The sequence below is a fragment of the Neomonachus schauinslandi genome, chromosome 16 (genome assembly GCF_002201575.2).
Source record: "Neomonachus schauinslandi chromosome 16, ASM220157v2, whole genome shotgun sequence".
NCBI lineage: Eukaryota > Metazoa > Chordata > Mammalia > Carnivora > Phocidae > Neomonachus > Neomonachus schauinslandi.
In genome coordinates this window covers 46,639,703-46,660,359 of record NC_058418.1, presented here as the reverse complement: position 1 = coordinate 46,660,359, position 20,657 = coordinate 46,639,703, and the positions used below count along the sequence as shown (strand labels likewise).

Sequence of the window (20,657 nt, the reverse complement as noted above, 5' to 3'; positions counted from 1 at the left end):
GGAACATCAGGGTAGTGGTCACCCTCAGAGGAAGGAAGGGATTTGTGCTTGGCAGGGAAGATGGAGTCTGGACTACTCCCACAGCTTGGGTGGCAGCTAGGAGCATTCATTGGAACATAACTCAGTTAAGGAGCTCCACAGTTTTCCATACTGGCTGCACCCACTGACATTCCCACCAAGAGGGCTCCCTTTCCTCCTCATCCTTACCAGCACTTCTCTCTCGTTTTTTTTTTTTTTTTTCCGGATTTATTTATTTATTTTGGGGGCGGGGCAGAGGGAGAGAATCTCCAAGCTGACTCCCCGCCCAATGCGGGACTCTATCTCACAACCCTGAGATCATGACCTGAGCCGAAACCAAGAATCGCTCACTCAACCAACTGAGCCACCCAGGTGCCCCATGTTGAGCACCTTTTTATATACCTGTTAGCCATGTGAACATCTTCTTTGGAAAAATGTCTATTCAGATCCTCTGCCCACTTTTTAAATAGTCTATCTATCTATCTATCTATCTATCTATCTATCTATCTATCTATCATCTATCTCTATTTACTATCGAGTTGTAGGCATTCCTTATATATTTTGGTTATTAGCCCCTTATCAGATATGTGGTTTGCAAATATTTTCTTACTTTCTGGAGGTTGCCTTTTCATCTTGCAGATTTCTTGTTGTTGTTTTGTTTTGGGGGGGGGGGTTGCTGTGCAGAAGCTTTGTAGTTTGATGTGCTTTTGTTGCTTGTGCTTTCAGTATCATATCCATAAAATCACTGCCAAGATCAATGTCAAGGAGCTTTTTCCCTATGTTTTCTTCTAGTTTTATGGTTTCAGGTCTTACATTTAAGTCCTTAATCTATTTGGAGTTAATTTTCATGAGTGATAGAAGACAGGGATCGAGTTTCATTCTTTTGCATGTGAATAAAAACTATTCTATAGGGCGCCTGGGTGGCTCAGTTGATTAAGTGACTGCCTTCAGCTCAGATCATGATCCAGGAGGCTCAGATCATGATCCAGGAATGTAGGCATGGGGGTTGGGGGGGGGTCCCCCGCTCAGGAGGGAGTCTGCTTCTCCCTCTGACCCTCCCCTATTTCGTGCTCTCATTCTCTCAAATAAATAAATAAAATCTTAAAAAAAAAAAACGACTATTCTATAACTCAATAATTCTATTTCTGGGTATTTATCTGAAGGAAATGAAGTCACAGTCTCAAAGAGATATCTCCACCTTCATGTTCAATGCAGCACTATTTACAATAGCCAAGACATGGAAACAACCGAAATGTCCATCAATGGATAAAGAAAATGTGTTGTGGTGTGTGGGTATGGGTATATACAGTAGAGTATCATTTAGTCAAAAAAAGGAAATTGTGCCATTTGTAATGATGGATCCTGAGGCCATTATGCTAAGTGAAATAAGACAGAGAAATAGTGTATGATCTCACTTTGGGTGGGTTTTTTTTTTTTTTTAATAGGTGAAATCTTAAAAAAAAAAAACAAACAAAAAGGGGGTAGGGGGGGGGGGGGGGGGGGGGGGGGGGGGGGGGGGGTGAAGGTGGTCAAAAGCTACAAACTTCTAGTTATAAGATAAGTAAGTTGTGGGGATGTAATGTACAGTATGGTGACTATAGTTGACAATATTGTATGTCTGAAAATTGCTAAGAGTAGATTTTAAAAGTTCTCACCACACACACGAAAAATTTTAGCTATATAAAATGGTTAACTAACCTTATTGTGGTAATCATTTTGTAACATATACACATATAAAAGCACTATGTTGTATACCTTATGTACTTACACAATGTTATATGTTGGTTATATCTCCATGAACCTGGAAAAATAAACAACATTCTACTTTTTCTAATTCTTCCATATAACATGCTCAACCACCTCTTTTCTCCTTTAGTCCATTTCAATAACCAAATGGCAGTGGGAATTGCTTTTCCTTTACCACAGAAATCTATATATCTATAAATATATTTATTATAAATAATATTATCCTATCTTTGCTTTGCCAAATAAATTTCCATTATGGAGCTTTTAAAAAATAATAATTCGGGGCGCCTGGGTGGCTCAGTCGTTAAACGTCTGCCTTCGGCTCAGGTCATGATCCCAGGGTCCTGGGATCGAGCCCCGCATTGGGCTCCCTGCTCAGCGGGAAGCCTGCTTCTCCCTCTCCCACTCCCCCTGCTTGTGTTCCCTCTCTCGCTGTGTCTCTCTCTGTCAAATAAATAAAATCTTAAAAAATAATAATAATAATTCATGATCTATTTTTGCACATTTATCTTTATGCTCTTTTCTGCCTATGTATTATATTCCACGACAAAAATAGTTTAAAAATTTAATTTAAAAAATGCATTTAGTGATTGGTACACCAACATCTTTGAGGAACTCTGTGGTGGCTGTCATGTGTAAGTCTTAGAATAATGTGACCCCAACATGATAAAGGCCAAAAAGACATGCCTAACCAGTGCCTAACTGCTTGAGATGGTAGGCACATTTACCACAACAAACCACAGGATGGTAACTGGAGTTTTGACCTACAAGGATTTGGGACAAGTTAATGGACTATTAGGGTCTCTAGAAATGATATAGATGCTGGGCAGCCTACTAAGGTTCTGCTTAATGTGCATGGGAGGACAAATTCGAGGAGCACTGAGAAAACTGAGTCACAGTGATGGGGATTCACAGCTTCTCACCCAGTTCCGAGACCTAATTCAGGTCACACATGGAACCTCTTTTTAAAGGGGATCCCAGGGTCCTTTGAGGAGTGACTGACATAGCTCAGGTGTGTAGAATAAATCTTCCCCAAGCCTTTCCAGAGGGACCCATTTTCCGAGTGACAGCGCACTAGGGAAAGGGAAATACCCAGAGCTTCGGGAGTTATCCGATACTAAGCTCTGACATCTGAATACCAAAGTTGTCCACCACTTAGAGGCTTATTTTGGCAAATGACAGATGGAGCTCTGATCCAAGTCCATTTAATGGTGGATTCAAGGAGATCACAGACCCATTTTAGGTACAAGCATACTTGGGGTGCCTGGGTGGCTCAGCAGGTTAAGCATCTGACCCTTGATCTCAGCTCAGATCTCGATCTCCTGGTCATGAGTTCAAGCCCCACACTGGGCTCCATGTTGGGTGTGGAGCTACCTTAAAAAAAAAAAAAAATGGGCACAGACATACTTCTGAAATATTGCAGGTTGGGTTCCAGACCATAGCAATAAAGTGAGTAGCACAATAAAGCAAGCCTGAAGAATTTTTTGGTTTCTTAGTGAATATGTTATACTTACACTATACTATATTAAGTGTGCAATAGTATTATGTATAAAAATGTTATATACCTTAACTAAAAATACTTTATTGCTAAAAAATGCTAACCATCTTCCGAGGTTTCAGCAAGCTATAATAATTGATCACTGATTACTATACCAAATAAATGAAAAAGTTTGAAATGCTCTGAGAATTGCCAAAATGTGACATAGAGACACAAAGTGAGCAAACACTGTTGGAAAAATGGCACGGACAGACTTGCTTGCCACAGGGTTGCCACAAATCTTCAATTTGTAAAAAACACCACCACCAAAAAACCCCTATCTGCAAAGTGCAAAAATATTAGTCATGCCTGTAATTTCCTCAGTCCCAAAAGGAAAGAGAGACATTTACTACCAAGCAAAATCCCCATATTGGTAACCTAACCCATGGAATGAGGGTGATTATGAAGTATGGGCCAAACAGAAGTCCCTGGAACTACCTCCAAGATAGTAAGTCAAAAGTCAAACAAACAAACAAAAAACCCACACTCTGGCAGGATCTGTAGATTGGTGCTGCCATCAAACTTGAGTTATACAGGGGTGGATGATTTCTTCCTCATCCCATTTACTCACCATCTTGAGTCTTAGAAATTGATAGTAGTTTGGGTGCCTGGGTGGCTCAGTTGGTTAAGCGACTGCCTTCAGCTCAGGTCATGATCCTGGAGTCCTGGGATCGAGTCCCACGTCGGGCTCCCTGCTCAACAGGGAGTCTGCTTCTCCCTCTGACCCTACCCCCTCTTGGGCTCTCTCTCTCTCAAATAAATAAAATCTTTAAAAAAAAAATAAGAAATTCATAGTAGTTTATTACAAATGCAATCAAATGGTACTGCTAAACTGTGGTTCCAGATGTGGTATCTTTGTGGGATCAAAGCAACACAGTTCTTGGCCAACATGGAAAAAAAAAAAAGGATACACTATTTGGTGGGACTCTTGATTCCGGAGCCAACATGTACAGTTTTTAGGAGTTCTGCTTCAACCAGTTACAGTGACCTGTAAGGCAGCTGAGTGGGATCCAGACAGGAAATGGTTCTCAGCAGCCCAGGCTATGTGCGCACTGTCCTGCCACCAGGCCTTAGGACTCAGCCAACCAAAAGCTATTAGAGTGTCTGTGGTAGGCAAAGATGTATGGAGTCTCTGAAAACTCCAAATAAGAGAATTATAGCCCCAAGTTCTAGGGTTTTAGACCAATACCCACCTCCACCAAAAAGTATTCTCCATCTGAAAAGCAACCCCTGGCTTGCTCTTGGGCATTGGCACAAACTGAATTCCAGGACACCAAGTGACTTTAGACTCTAAGCTATCCGTTGTGAGATCTGTATTATTTGATCCACTGAACTATAAAACTGGATGTTCAGTGGCATTACCTAGCATGATGGAAGTAGGCTGAAGGGGTCCAGATGGTCCAAGGAAAGGGTATGAGGAGGTGCTTCAGATGCCTGTGGCACTGGCTCCTACCATTCTGTCGATTTCCTGCCAACCCACACCTACAGCATCCGCAGAACCTGGAAATGTAGAGGAAAAGCCCCATCCTGGTGCCTGCTGGGTGTACATGCTATGGGGCCCCTGCCCTGCTGATCCACTCAGAATCTGCCCCAAAAGACAGCGGTGAATAACCACCATTTCAGAGGGCACCTCTGGTAGTCCTGGGTTGCGAGGCCTCATGTAGAAGGGGCGGGTGTCTGGGAGTCATTCTCTTCCTCCTTCATACATTCCACCCGATGTTCTTAGTCATTACTCAGTGACAGCCCCCCAGTGACAGATATGCCTTCTTTCCACGATCAGACCCATTTCAGAATAGACAAGTGACTATATAGTTTTTTTGTTCTTTTTAATTCAGAAAGAGAGAGAAAGGGAAGAAAATAAAAAACATTTGTTTAAATAACTATTGCAGAAAAGGAGATCTGGGCTGGATGCTGGGACCTACCTCTTCCAGAAAGGGAATTTATTAATGTTTTAAACAAAACAAAACAAAAAGAAGAAAAAGGAACAAAAGGAAATAAATTATTCTGCTCAATACTGTTTGGCATAATTGCATTGTTTTTTCATCTTCTAAACACTCCGAACAGCCTCTTCAGGAAGCACTGAGATGAGACTGGCAAGAATGGCTGGTGCCTTGACTTTCTAAAATGGTGGGGGAGACCCTGAGAAAGGCATTCCACTATATGCCCCCCCAAATCCACCCCCACTCTTTACTCCTACTTTTGGAATTGGGAAGGAACAGACTCAAGCTAAGTTCTCAATATATTAACTTTTGGCGTGCCCACTGCCCTGCCCCAATCCTCCTCTAATATACTTCCCTGCGTTACTGTTCCCCCAGCCAGCTGCAGGAACTACACCAATGGCCAGGAGGCTGCTTGGTGGTATCAACTCACTAAGATAAAGGGTGGTATTTGTGTACCTCACTGTTGGGAAGGGGGATCCTATTAGTGGTTTGGAAGCTTCACAGAAGCCCTTTCCCCCCCCTCCGAAACTTCCTCAACCTCAAAGGGTGAGAATACCATCAGCAGCTTCCTCTAGGGACTTAAGTTGGGTTCAGTCATGCAAATAACTTCCAGTTGTAACCCCTGTTTGTTAGCATCCCTGCCCTTCTAGAGCTGGAAATGGAAAATGGGTTAGAGCGAGGAGGTAGGAAGTGAGCATGGGGGAGGGGATGCATGGGCAGGAGAGGAGGCATGCAGGTGGGCAAGTCTACTCCTCCCCAGCTAGGATCCCAGCTATTTGCATGGCCAGCTTAGAATTTTAAAAGAATCTTTGTTGGTCAGCCATCCCTGGTAAACTCAAGTTAATTAAATTAGGAGACCAAAGCAAATTTCACCCCCAAGCAAGAGGTTTCCTACTCCTCTTTGGGGTGATGGGTGAAGGAAAAAGGTGCATGCACCAGGCAGCTAGGTTCCCCATCTCCAGGCTTCTTTCCCACGTGTTGCTTTCTCTCCCTAGAGCCGGCCAAAGACGTGTAAGTGGGGGTAGGGGGTGGAGAAGCAGCACTGTCCCCCACCCCCTGCCCCATCCCAGGGCAAGTTTTGATTTTTTTTTCTCCCCCCAGGACAAATAGGCTGGTGAGGAGGCCCAGGGCCAAGGGGGAAACACTACAAAAAGTTGTGCGTGAACAGTAAGGGGCCGAGAGTACACGAGAGTGAGAAGCACCTTACATCTCAAGTGACGGAGCTTCCTTGTCCCCTGCCTTGTTCCTTACACCTGTTCCAGAGTTAGGCCCTGGGCGAATTCCGCCCCCTAGCAAGGGGCTGGATACAGTTCTAGTTTTCTGGTGAGATGCTCAATGCCCTGGTCAGAAAGGCCATTCCATAAGGTGGCCAAAGGTGGGGATGGGAAGAAGAGAGGATGAGGGGACCCACACGTCACTGCATTTCTTTGGTGGGTTTACACTCACCCATCTGGGCCTGACACGTAAAAGAAATATGGGGTCCAAAATTCTCTTGAGGCCTGAAGAGGTTTGAGAGGGCTCTAGCTTTTACCCTGGGATGAAAGCGCGCTCCCTGGAAACCACCTGATCTCCCCTAGACCACCACAAACGAACGGCCAACGCCCCTCCGCCCACCCCGAGGTCACGAGGGACCCCCGCCCCGGCAAAGGAAAGCCCAGCCGCCGCTGCCCCGCACCTTCCCCACCGTTTCCTCCTCGGTGCCCCCGGCCGAGTAAGGCCGACAGGCGACTGACACTCTTCCTGCAGAGCCTGAGGAAAGTACTTCACTGAGGCCGGAACCAACCACACTACTCCTTAAAAAGCATGAAATAAAATCCTACCCAAAGCATAGGGGAGTGGGGATTCAGCGGCCGCCGGCCCGCCTCCGAAGGCCATTGATTGGAGGAGACGGGGCCTGGCGCCGGAAGTTCTCCTTGAGTCGCATGATTGGTTGGGAGAAAGAGTCTCCGCGCCGACTGCAGCGCTGATTGGGTGCCAGGCCCGGGCCAGCCCCCAGAGTCTCTTGATTGGCGGGGGACAGCCGGCGCTCGCTGGAGTTGCAGCATGATTGGTCCAGACCGCGGCCTGGCGTCGCTCCCAAGGCCTGGAGACGCCCAACGGGGCGCCGCGCCCTCGCCGAGGCCGTCGCCCTCGGGCTGGCCCGGAGTCCCGGCTGGGAGCGCGCGCCGCCGCCTCGCGGCTGGGCCGGAAGGGTCGCGGCGAGGCTGGGCTCAGTTGCCTCGGTAGACCTCGATCTTGCTGGCCTTGGCCAGCATGTCGATGATGTGGGCCTCGAAGTCGGCGTCGTGCACTCCCGTCTTCCGGAACTCGCCCGCGTACCGGTTATTCTCCCAGTAGTGGTGCCAGTTGCCCCGGCTGTCGGCCCCGAACCCGTACACGTTCACCTAGAGGGGAGGGCGGCGCACGTCACCCCGCGTCGGGGACCGGGAGAGCCTTGGGTGGTCGGTGGGCTAGGACAACGGGGCCGCGGCGACCCGACGGCAGCCGGTTCGCAGAGCTCGGGGGCACCGGGAAGACGGGACACCCAGGCCCGGAGCTGAGGACACTCCCCGGGGAAGACCGCTACTCCCGGTTCTTCCGCCCGTCTCCCCTGCGGCAGGACGCCTCAGTCTAGGGCCAGGACAGCTCTCAACCCTTGCTAACGTCCCTTTTGGTTTTGGTTTTGTGGCTGTTGTTGTCGTTTTGTAATGGAATACTTTCAGTATTCCAGGTCCACACGCTGAATTTACTGGCAGAAGGAGGTGTGCTGGGCGTGAGCCCTGCCCAGCACCGCACAGCCGCCCCGCTCGCTACTGAGAAGCGGCCCTTCGAACACACACACAGCATGCTTAGCGCCGCCCACCGCTGTGGGAGAAGACCATCCGCTGGAACTTAACTACATTGTTTCCTTTCTGTTTATATTTTTGATTACTTTTTTTTTTCTTTATGGCGAGTAATAACCAATTATGGTGTTAGGAGTCTATTTCCTTTTTAAATAAATTTAACTTTTCACTGAAGTGATTTCAGATTTGGTAAAATCATGAACGTTAAGTGACTTTGGGAAATGAAGATGTATACTTTACAGCCTAGAAATGGGGGAAATCAGAGCCACTTGGTTTCTGCCTACAAAAACGCATTCCTCTTGCTCTGCTAAGCCCTAAGAAGGGCTGACTCCCTCTGCTCCATGGGTATCCCTATTTTACCCCTAACACTGGGCTACCCACCTCATCACACACATGCAGGGCAAAGAAGAGCACCAACATCCCTGTGGAAGGGTACCGCCCGTGATGCTCTGTCCACCGGTCGTGGATGTACTTGAAGAAGGCTGGGTTATAGATCTGAACCTGGGAGGAGAAAAGGGAACAGACACATGAGGGGCTTTGGGGGCCTGGAGACTCAGGTCAGTCTCTGAGAAGCTTCTGCCAGTTCCTCCATGCTTGCCAGCAGACCTGTTCATCCATGTTCCCTGGTTCCTATGACCTCTGAGGGGGTCAGGCATACCAGCAGATGGGGTAGGGGATACTCTGAAGGTTCTGGAAGGTCACTGGGGGACACCTGAGCCACTGGACCGGGCACACCATGAGTCAAGTCTGCACTGTTTCCAATGACATGGGGATGAAGAAGGGGGAGGAGGAGGGAACTTACCTTTTCTTTGTCCACTCGAAGGAAGGACTTCACTGGCGCATAGGTGCTTCAAGTAGAAGGAAAAAAAAAACCAAACATTTAGATGGCCCCTGGGATCTAGAAAGGCCCAGAGATGCCTTTCTTCCCTCACAGGCCTAAGTGATGACAACCTTACAACAGATCCCCTGCCTCCGAACTGCTTCCATAGCACATCACTGCAGTACCTTGCTCAGAAACCTTCAGAGGCTACCTATGTCCTTCAGGAGAAAATGAGGATGTGTTTTAGACAAACACTGGGGCCTTCCATTATCTTACCCCAACTTTTCTTTCCACAACACTCAGCTGTGAACTCCCCACTTGATTTAGCCAATCATTTCACACCCACTATGTCTGTGTCTTCTGCCCACGATGACCCTCTCGATACTATCCTCACATTTGGCACAAATCCCTCCTTCCCTATTAGCCAGCCATGGCACCTATAATCTACACTCTTTTTCTAAGTATTATGGGACTTAAATTCAACAGCACTTATTTTAGCCCTTATGTCTCCCAAACATAAGATAATGCCTTAAGAAACTGTAACCTATATTTCTGTATTTAAAAAAAGATGTGGTGGGGCGCCTGGGTGGCTCAGTCGGTTAAGCGGCTGCCTTCGGCTCAGGTCATGATCCCAGGGTCCTGGGATCGAGCCCCACATCTGGCTCCCTGCTCAGTGGAGAGCCTGCTTCTCCCTCTCTCTCTGCCTGCCTCTCTGCTTACTTGTGCTTTCTCTCTCTGTGTCAAATAAGTAAATAAAATCTTTAAAAATAAATAAATAAATAAATAAAAAGATGTCGTGTGGCGCCTGGGTGGCTCAGTTGGTTGAGTGTCTGACCCTGACTCCGGTCATGATCTCAGAGTCCTGGGATCCAGCCCCATATCAGGCTCTGTGTTCAGCAGGGAGTCTGCTTGTGCCCGCCCCCCCATTCCGCCACTGCTCATGCTCTGTCTCTCTCAAACAAATCTTTTTTTTTTTTTTAAGATTTTATTTATTTTTTAACAGCGAGAGAGACAGAGAGAGAGGAAACACAAGCAGGGAGAGTGGGAGAGGGAGAAGCAGGCTTCCCACCGAGCAGGGAGTCTGCTTCTCCCTCTGACCCTCCTCCCTCTCATGCTCTCTGTCTCTCATTCTCTCTCTCAAATAAATAAATAAAAAATCTTAAAAAAAAAAAAAAAAGGAATGAAATCCTGTACATGCTACAACATGGATAAACCCTGAAAACATTATGCTAAGTGAAATAAGCCAGACACAAAAGGACAAACACTATGATTCCACTTACATGAAGTACTTACAACAGTCAGACCATAGAGACAGAAAGACTAGTGGTTATCAGCAGCCTAGGGAGTGGGGGAGATAGGGAATTATTATTTAATGGGTACAATTTCCATCTGAAATTGTGAAGAAGTTCTGAAGATGGATAGGGTGATGTTTGCACAACAAAGTAAATGTACTTAATGCTACAAAACTGTGTGGTTAAATACATTTTATGTTATATACAGTTTTTTGGCTTATTTATATTTTGGTGGAGGATGTGGGCAGTGGCCTGAGAAAGTTAATTTTTACTTATTTTTGCTTTTTTAAGTAACCTCTACATCCAACATGGAGCTTGAACTCATGACCCTGAGATCAAAAGTCACATGCTCCACTGACTGAGCCAGCCAAGTGCCCCATATGTTATATACATTTTCACACACACACATACACACACACACACAGTGAGACAGTGGGTTAGTGGTTGTTGCCTAGGGCTGGAGGGTGGGGATGGAGAGAGTGAGGGTGATGGCTAAGGGATACAGAGGTATCTTTTTTTTTTTTTTTAATTCATTTGAGACACAGAGATAGAGAGAGCATGAGCAGGGGGAGAGGAAGGGGGAGAGGAAGAGGGAGAAGGAGAAGCAGGCTCCCTGCTGAGCCAGGAGCCCGATGCAGGGCTCAATCCCAGGACCCTGGGTTCATGATTTGAGCCGAAGGCAGATGCTTAACCATCTGAGCCACCCAGGCGCCCCCAGAGGTATCTTTAGATCTTAATCTTCATCTTTAAGAAGATGAAAGAGTTCTAAAATAAATTCTGATGGTGACACAGCACTGTATTCAATAAAAGCCACTGCCTTGTATACTTCATTTATTTTTTTTAAAGATTTTATTTATTTATTTGACAGAGACAGAGATAGCAAGAGCAGGAACACAAGCAGGGGGAGTGGGAGAGGGAGAAACAGGCTTCCTGCCAGGCAGGGAGCCTGATGTGGGACTCGATCCCAGGACCCTGGGATCGAGGTCCGCATCGGGCTCCCTGCTAGGCAGGGAGCCTGCTTCTCCCTCTACCTCTGCCTCTCTCTCTGACTCTCATGAATAAATAAATAAAACATTTAAAAAAAAAACACTTGGTGATGAAACTAATATGTGAGCCAACTATACTTCAATTAAAAAAAAAGAAAGAAAGAAAAATACTTGGCAATTGAATTTCCCGAGGTTCCTAGCAACTGCCTCTAAAGAAAACTCTCAGAAGGCAGAGGTCCCACAGTCAGGAGCCACCTCCTGGAAAGGAGACCAAAACCTTTCCTCCCCTTTCTACCACCAGTATGCTGGCTGTCACTATGCAGGAAGTGACACTAAACAGGCTGTGGCCTCAGCTAATCCACCATTTTGGGCCCTCCCTATGATGGCCTCCCTCTTCACCAGCCCCTCTTAGTCAAAATATTCAGTTAAAAGAATTCTAAGAGCCAATCCCTGGGAAGAGTCCTCTCAAAATGCTCCTGTCGCCCATATTCCCCTCCCAGTCAGCAGAGTGACTTACAATCGGATCTGCCCTGTGGACAAAGCGCTGGCAATCCATAGTAGGTCCAGGGCTTTGAAGGGCACCAACACGAAGCTGACGTTGGCGGGCAGGTTCTTGGCACTCTCTGGGTACATGAAATGGTGGGTGGTTCGGCTGCCAACATCCTGCTCAAAGCCCACGGTTGGCGCCTGATTCATCCTGCAGGGACAAGAGGGGGACATGAGAAGAAGCCACCATGGAAACCGGTGCAAGATTTTTAGAGGACAGTTTGGTGCCAGCCATCAAAAATGTAAATGGGCATACACTTTGACCTAGCAATTCCATTTCTAGATATCCTACAGAAATGGTTGCCTGAGTCTGCAAAGACATGTCTACAAAGATATTCACTGCATTATTTTTTTACAGTCGTGAAAAGGAGAATCAATTTAACAATAAAGAAGTGGTCAGTACATTTTGGCACACCTACATATGGAATACCACAGAGCCACGAGAATGAATGAAGCAGATTTACATGGGCCGGTAAGAAATAAGCCCAGTGAAAAAATCCAGGTGGTGTGAGGTATCTGTCCCACTGCTTTCCTTTTAATGTACATCTTTTGAATACTGCTATGTGCTGCAGGAGGGAATTAACAAGACACAAAAGGAAAACTTAAAACTAGATAGCGTGAATCCATTTTTTGTAAAAACAGACAGAAAAAGGAGGCAGAGAGAGAAAGGAAGAAGGAAGAAAGGAAGAAGGAAGAAAGGAAAACATACTTTTGTATATAGTATTAAAATTGGTAACAAAGTTTACTCTTGGGAAATGGGATGGGGAAGGATACTTCATCTTTCAGTGTATACATTTCTGGGTTTTTTTCCCCCCCAATAACCAGCACATATTACTCTTAGGCTTTTTTTTTTTTTTTTTTTTTTTTAAGAAAAGAACAGACTTCTACAGCTATCAACCTTACCTGGCTGTTCTGTCCTCTTTCCTAAAAGACACTGGAAGCACGGTAAGAAGCTGAAGCATTCCCTAAGCTCCTGGGCCAGACGGCAGCCTCTACGCCACCAGCCCCAGCCCCTCTGTCCCTGTACTTCAGCTTCTTATCTACCTTTCCATTCCAAGGCCAAGAGGGATGCTCCAAGTTCTGACAGCACCCACCTCGGCTGTCCCCTGGTGATGTGCAGTGTGGCTCTGTCTCTCCCGTGCTGCCATGGAAGAACTCAGAAACCCAGAGCGGGCTTGCTACCCTCCTGGGCATAACAAGCCGAGAAGGCTTCTACTTCCTTTCAACCAGTGCAAAACGTAGGATCAATAAAATCAAGGCTCCCTCTTTTGGTGAACATCTTCAAAGCAGGTGATCCAGCTTTGAACACAAACGTGTCGGTCTCTTCTGCTGTGACTGTTTATGAGAACATTCCTGTCTTGCGTGGACCACCTTGCAGAATCATGACTACCCAGGGAGGTGACCATAACCTTGCCTTCCAATGGGGACAAAGGGACCTGGGAGAGAGGGAGCAAAGTCTCCATGTGTTTTCTCTGCTTTTTATGCCTATTCTGTGAAACCAGTATGAACATTATGTGTCCTTACAGTGGCTGGCACCACCAGCTGGGCTTGGTGAAGACCTCCTGGGGCTCCCATTGATGGCACGACGCAGTGAGAGCATGTCCAGGATGCCCCATCACTGCTGGTCATATTGCTGACCTCCTACCTCTCTGCTTCCCTTCCCTTCAGGGACTGGAGGCTGTTTGGGGCTGGGAAGCCATAAAGCCTGAAAGTGGCCTGATTTGGAACTAGAGGATGAATCTTTGTTCTTGGCCACTTCCGTTCTAGTCTGGTTCAAGCAGAAGCCTAGAATCTTCCCTATAGGACCAACTGTCCTCTGGCCTCCATTTCTTTAGGTTACCTGCCCCTTTACCTCCTGTCTGGGTGTCCCTCTGTTCTCCTGGTCTTTAGAGTTCAGAGATATTGTCTCTTAGAAGAGCCTAGAAGTATCTTTTCCCATGTATTAATAACCGTTGGCTGGGGCTCTTATAGCTGTGCACACAGCACTAATGTGTCCTGAGGTCACCATAGCTTCAGTCTGGATCTGTCTTCTGCCACATCAGCCCTGGGGTCTTTGAGGAACAGAGCAGTTTGGAGAGAAAGCCTTAACAGGGACAGTGTTTCTCAGCTGCCTGGGGTACGTAAGGGGCTAGCAGGAGGCGGAAGACTTGGGTGGGTGACACTCAAGTTGGCTGGGGCCTGGACTGGGCAGGACTTGGGGTCAAGGTTCACTTTGGTGAGTACCTAAGAAACAAACCTCATGTCACCTGACATGGAGAGGCCAAACTGGTCCCACAGATCAAAGGGCTGCAAGTGCCCCAGGTTGGCCTCTGAAGACACCCACCTGTCCCCATCTGCCTTTTCTCCTGCAATTGCAGCCACAGTTCTGACACAGTCCCTTCTTAAACCTGTCAGGCACTGTCGCTGCCTCCACCTCCCTCGGGTCCCTACCCCTTGCTGGGCAGGCACCAGCTTTCAAAAGTCTGGGAATGAATGGAGAAAGAGGTTCAAAGAGATGTTTCAGAACCTCCAAGGTAGAGGGTAGGCACAGGGCATGCTTTTGAGGACAGGATTTTGTGTTGAGGCTCTGATTCATTTTGGAGAAGCCAAGCCCTGGAAGGAGGCCAGAGCAGGACGGAGGATGAACTACATCTCCATGACTCAGGGGAAAAGCATTCTAGGATTCTATATGTTCCTGGTTGCCTCCACCCGCCAAAGAAGCACCTGAGGGCAGAGGCATGGGATGGGTGGATGTGGATGCATGCTTTGGGTCTGGTATCTGGCCACCTAGTCTCTTCCATTCATTCACGTATTTACAGTGAGCCGACAATCTGCCAGGTGCTTGTTTTAGGAGTTGTGGATCTATCTGCTGGCTGGCCGAGGCAGGACCAGCCCAACTCCATTTGGAGTTGCCAGCAGGGCTCAGAAGACACATAGGAGGAGGAGGCAGCTGGGGAGTGGCATAGGGAAATACGGCTAGAGCCATCATTTCACTGTAACCCAGCTTAGGCCTCCCCACTGGTTCCAAAACCAAGACATGCCTATCAGCAAAGAGTCACCTCCACTGCCATCTAGCTCTTTGTACAGATCAGCAAAAAGCCAATTCAATCTGGGTCAGCCCTTCCACAAAGCAATTCTGAGGTCCACTCCAAAACGCACATCTCCGAACCTGGTCCAGGTGAGGGAACCTCTGTAAATTCCTCTCTGCAGCCTGGCCTGACCAGGTACCACCCGGGTGTCATAGGAGCCCAGCCTTTTTGTCTGCTTCCACCCTGGAGCTTCCCAACCAGCACCGACCGACATGCACAATGAAAGCACCCACTTGGTACAGGTGGCAGGGCCGGCAGGAGCTTCAGGCACTCCACAGCATTTCCCTGGGCTTCCCAAGTGTCCCAGGGCTGCACGGAATTGATGGACTTCTCATTCCCCACTCACGGCCGCTGTGTCTGGGTGGAGAGAGCTCCCTCTCCAGCAACCAGCTTGCCTCCCTTACATTTGGAGTGCCAGCAATGGGAGGATGGGAAGAAACTCAGGTGGCTCTGGGTTCCTGGATGAGGCCTAGCCTCCCTCCTCTCTCCCCACCCCCCACCATTCTCAACATGAGAAAGGTTTTGCAAGGAACAGTGAAAGCCTCAGAGACATACTGCTGCCTTGGTGTTGCCATGGAGACAGCAACAGTTTCTAAGACAAAGCCCTTCCTTCTGCCTCCTGGGGAACCTGGTCTTTCTGCAATGCTGATCCTAAGAGATGCTTAGTGAAAACTGGGCATTTTCAGCATCTTCACTCTTAAGGCCCTTCTACCACCAAGGAGTGGGATGGAAGGATCCCCACTGTGGCATTTCCTGTCCCAAGTCAGGGAGGAGGTCAGAAAACACTGGTTCAGGAGCAGAATGAGCAGCCCATGTTCAAGTTACAAGTCTACCATCTAGGGGCACCTGGATGGTTCAGTCAGTTAAGTGTCCGACTCTTGATCTCAGCTCAGGTCTTGATCTCAGGGTCATGAGTTCAAGCCCTGTGTTGGGCTCCATGCTAGCCATGGAACCTACTTAAAAAAACAAAACAAAACAAAAAACAAGTCTACCATCTAGTCCCTGTTCACCTCCAGGCTCATAGCTCTGTGTCTTTGAAATGAATGCCCCCCCCAACCCCTCTCCTTTCCTCAAGGCTGTACACAGATGTCTGTTAAATGAATTTGCCCCCACATAATCTAAACCTTATGAAATAAAGGTAAGGGACAGCAGCCCAGAGCAAGCACTGAGCAATTCCTTTTCCTGCCCAGGACCTCTGTCTTCTGTGAGTCTGCCAGAAGGAATCATCTGTGGCTATTTATCAAGACACCAGTGTAGGGCCCTCACTCTTGGCCCAGCACTGAGGGGATCGGGCAGGTGGAAGGACCTCTGGGGGGAGTTTTCACCAGAAAAGAGCCAGGACTCTACTCTCAGCTCTTTTAGGAGGAGTTCAGAGCTAGAAACTGAGTGCTGGTCTCAAGCAGGGCATAGAATGGGAATTCTGCCTCCCCATCTACCCAACAAACAAGAGAGAGACCTGAGCCTTTACAGAAGGTTCTGGCATCAGAGACTCACAGCAGTGGACAACTCCTCCACTGGCCGACAAGGCTAAGGAGGCCAGTCCTTCCTTCTGGAGGCCTGTGCTGGGCCCATCCTTGGGCTCCCCAGGGCTCACCTCATGATGAAGTTGTGCGCATCCACATCTGGACCGTAGCCAGAGCCCCGCAGGTTGCCTGAGTTCCCCACCACTGCACAGCGCCGGCACTGGTGGGGGTCCCGGAAACGGTATGGGTTCTCGCCTGGTACTATCTGGAACAGCTTCTCCAGCACCTCGTTGGTGTTGTGTGACTTGAACTGGGGCTGCAGCATCTGTGGAAACGAGGGGAGAAGGAAGGAGCGGGGATTATGCGAGCCAGGAGGGGTTCTGGCCTGCCTGCCTGCCCTCAACCTCCAGGCTCAGTCAGGGAGAGAAATTCTCTCTCAGCAGCAAGGATGTTCCCCTTCTCCAGCAACAGCAGTATCGCTTTCTGAGACTGGTGCCCTGCTCATCAGGGGCGCTCTAATGCACTGGAGGGGGCTCCGGGGCCAAGGGATACTGCAAAGCAGAGAAAATTCTTGGGCTTGTCATGCCTGCAGAGGCCCCTGCTTTTCAGTCCTCTCAGCGAAGCTATGAGTCCCATGAAGAGTCATTCTGAGGTGCGGTTAATGTGGAAAACCCTGTGAAGTTCAGGGGCTCATTCCTAACCAGCCTACAGAGGGCGCCCCTGGGACTTAGCCGGAGGCCTCAGGGTTTCAAAAGGGGCAGCTGAGGCAATATCCACAGGATAACCGGAGCCACCCCCTGAGCCCTGGGGAGAAGGAGGGAAGGCAGCAACGATGTATAGGAATTCTTTCAAAGTCAGAATGGCTGGAATGAAACTTGTTCCCTGTGCTTCCCACCACCAGTGACCTCGAAAGACTATGACATGAGGCTGGGGCAGCCTATGCACGAGGCAAGCAAAGATCAGAGTGAGGCGGCAGATGGGGCCCATGGTAAACAGGAGGCCCCAGCAAAAATGAGAGCCATCAGCCAACTGTTGCCATGTGGTATTGTGAGCCCAAAAGGACCAAATTTTCCAGTTTTTTTTGAGAAGCTGAAAATATAGATTTCATGTGAAATATCCCGATTCCTAAATGTTGGTAATGAATGCAAATATTTTCAAAATATTGAGCAGAACAGGGGTGCCTGGGTGGCTGAGTAGGTTGAGCGGCCGACTTGATTTCAGCTCAGGTCATGATTTCAGGGCCCTGGGATCGAGCCCCATGTCGGGTTCTGTGCTAGACTTAGAGTCTACCCCAGATTCTCTCTCTTCTTCTCCCTCTTCCCTTCCCCCTGCTCATGCGCACTCTCTCTCTAAATAAATGGAATCTTTAAAAAAAATTTTTTAAAAATTGAACAGACTGGACTTGGCCCAGAGGCCACAAATCAGTAAGGTAGAAACTAGGGCTTTAATATGCTCTGTGGGGGGTGCCTGAGTGGCTCAGTTAAGAATCTGGCTCTTGGTTTCCACTCAGGTCATGATCTCAGGGTTGTGAGATTGAGCCCCACTGGGGCTCTGCGCTGGGCGTGGAGCCTGCTTAAGATTCAGTCTCCCTCTGCCCCTCCCCCACCCTCTCTTAAAAGAAAATGCTCTGTGGTCTGAGCCCTAACATGGGGGTTATGACTGAGCAGCAGCGGCTCAGGGGACAGAATAAATGAAAGAGACGGGGTAGGCATGCTTCTCTGTCTCTTCTCTGAGCAAAGGAAAAGCTCCTAAGAACAAGAACACAAACTGAGTGTGGAAGGGAAGCTTGGCTCTGAGACAAGAATTTCTAAGTTCGGGGCGCCTGGGTGGCTCAGTCAGTTAAGCGTCTGCTTTCGGCTCAAGTCATGATCCCAGGCCCCGCATGGGGCTCCCTGCTCAGTGGAGAGCCTGCTTCTCCCTCTCCCTCTGCCTGCCACTCTGCCTACTTGTGCTCTCTCTCTATCTCTCTGTCAAATAAATAAATAAAATCTTTAAAAAAAAAAGAATTTCTAAGTTCATGGCAAAAGGGGGTGACTGTGGGGAGCAGGAGAGAAGTGGCTTCTGCTGTGTCTTGGCCAAGGGACATGCTTGGTGCTTAAACTGCCCTGAATTCTATTCCTAAGGGAAGAAGGAGGCTTGGCCTATCCATGGGTCGGCCTCTGCCTAGAGTCCTGTTCTGGCTCTAGATGGCCACCACAGAGACCTATGACCTTCGGCAAGCCCTGTGCACTATCTGAACCTTGATTTTCCCCACAAAACGAAGGCTGTGACTATGATTAACAGGCAGAACCCTTCAAGGGCTCCAGGCTGTCACAGGATTGGCCTGTGGGGCTCCTGGTGACCCTTGCTCTGTAGACCTCCCCATTCTTAGGGACTTGGACAGTGTGGTTCAGGAAGCGGGATCTCTAAGTTGTCTGGTAAGCCTGATCGCGTGAGCTCATCCTTACTGCTTCCCTGAATGTGAGAAAAAGGGGGACTCGTCATCCTCCCCACTTGCCAGCTGGGGAAACCAGGAGCCACGAGCTGCCTCTCAAGTCCCCCAGTGGGGAATGCAGGCAGCCTATGGGCCCCTGGGTAAGTACTGACACTGTTCCATCTGACATGTGTGGCAACCGGATGGCCCTGGTAGAGCTTGGGGAGTGACACTCCAGAGATGACAGGGATGAAAGGGAATTAAAAGCAGCAGAAAGGTGACAGGATCCAGAAGAGGGGGGAGGCTTGGACAAACCTGTCTCGTCATCCCCTCCCCTTCATCTCCCTTATCACCCAGAGGAACTGACCATGTTTTCTTATCCCCAGCCCAGAAGACAGTCTTTGCCAGCAATTGTAAAAAACCAAGTGAGCGGTCCTCATGGTGTTTAAAATTATTGTGAGCCAACATTTACAAATTAGGTTAGCAAAAAAAAAAACAACAATGTAGACTTCCGGGTTCTCTTAAAGGGTCAGAAGATGCAGCAGTGATGGGTCACATCCCTGCAAGGGCAGCAGCTGCCAGAACTAAGCGGGGCTGCCTCCTTTATAAAGGGCAGACCCTCTCCCTGCAACGGTCCTGACCTCTCACCATCTTCCTCCTTGGGGCCTGTTTCTCCTATGTGACCTCCCTGGCCAACTAAGCATTTCTGGGCTCTGCTTGGCCCCTTACAGGCACTAGAAAATAGTTCTCCCTCCTTCCAGGCCAAAGCTTGCTCTGCCTTTCAGAATCTGTGTCCCTAGTAGATGGCTCTGGTCAAATGGACCTAATACTTTGTCAAGGCTCTGGGGGCCTCAAGACAGGCAGTCCAAATCCTGGGGCGGGGTGGGGTGGGGGTGGGAGGCTTGAAGAGTGACTCCCAGACAGGGGGACAGACCCCTGGAGAGGGGGCAGCAAAGGGGAGGCAGGAGGGGCTGGAGCTCTCTCTCACCATCCACCACCTCTGGACATCTGGAGGCAGATCCATGTTCTCTCGGGTCCACACGGGGGAAATGTTGCTGTTGAAGTGGCTATCAAACCAGTCGGAGGCGCCAGCGTCACCCATGCAGCGGCGACAGGCACAGCTCTTGCCGGTGAGCCCCTCCTTGCTGAGGCGCTGCAGGCCAGCATAGCCAGGCACCAGCTTCACCCGGTGGGTCCCGCCCAGGGCCCCGGAGTCCAGGTAGGGCAAGGTGGCCATGCTGTGGTGGGAGTAGGTGAAGAGCAGTGACATGATGAACACCAGCAGGAAGGCCACGGAGAGGAACCACACCCGCAGGGAGCACTTCATGGTTTGGCGCCCCGAGGGGGCTAGACCACCAGCCTGGTGGGCGGGTGGGTGTCACCGTGGCCACTCCTTTCCCAGCCCACGGACGGGCCAGCCACAGCGTAGCCTGCTTCTTCTGGCACCACGTGCAAAGGGCATAGGGACACGTGCTGAGGAGGGGACAGAGGCAGGGGTCCCTTACCACATCCTCCCTCAACGTAAGGAGGAAGCACAGTAGGCTGCAGTGGCTCCCCTGTCCCTGAGCCACTCGGGTGCCGGCTTATGGCTTCATCGGGTGTCTCTGTCACTAGCTGGGCCACAGAGGCTCTGACTCTCCCACTGCCCTGGCGAGGGGGAGGTCAGTCCATCCCAGCCCTCTAGTCCCTTGGGATTGCTGGCTGCCAGCTCTGGGGGCCCCCCTCTTTGGCGGCTCGAAATGGTCCAGTCTGGAGCATTCGGGGTCCTTGTGGTTCATGAGCAGACACGGAGGCGGCCCCTCGTCCCCTGCAGTGGGGAAGCCCTCGAACCCCAATCACAGCAGAGAGCACATGGGCTTCAAGTGGCCTGGATTCCATCCGAGAGTCGTCCCCACCTCGGTTGGCCCTCCTGGTCCAACCCCTCCACCAGAGGAGGGAACAAGGCCCCAGTCCTGAGAGAAGAGACCCAAGAAGCTCTGTGGGTGCCCGAAAACTCTGCTGCAGAG

General features: G+C 49.2%; 1 protein-coding gene across 1 annotated transcript; it reads right to left on the bottom strand.

Annotated features, from left to right (window-relative positions):
* Window positions 1-6,880: 6,880 nt before the first annotated feature.
* On the bottom strand, window positions 6,881-20,178 carry ST3GAL2 (ST3 beta-galactoside alpha-2,3-sialyltransferase 2). Its single transcript, XM_021703065.1, has 6 exons — window positions 19,640-20,178; window positions 16,370-16,563; window positions 11,679-11,858; window positions 8,866-8,911; window positions 8,445-8,564; window positions 6,881-7,625 (listed from the first exon to the last, which is right to left on the bottom strand). Exons 1-6 carry the CDS (start codon window positions 19,976-19,978, stop codon window positions 7,452-7,454), a joined length of 1,053 nt encoding a protein of 350 aa, XP_021558740.1. The 5' UTR covers window positions 19,979-20,178; the 3' UTR covers window positions 6,881-7,451.
* Between the last annotated feature and the right edge of the window lie 479 nt (window positions 20,179-20,657).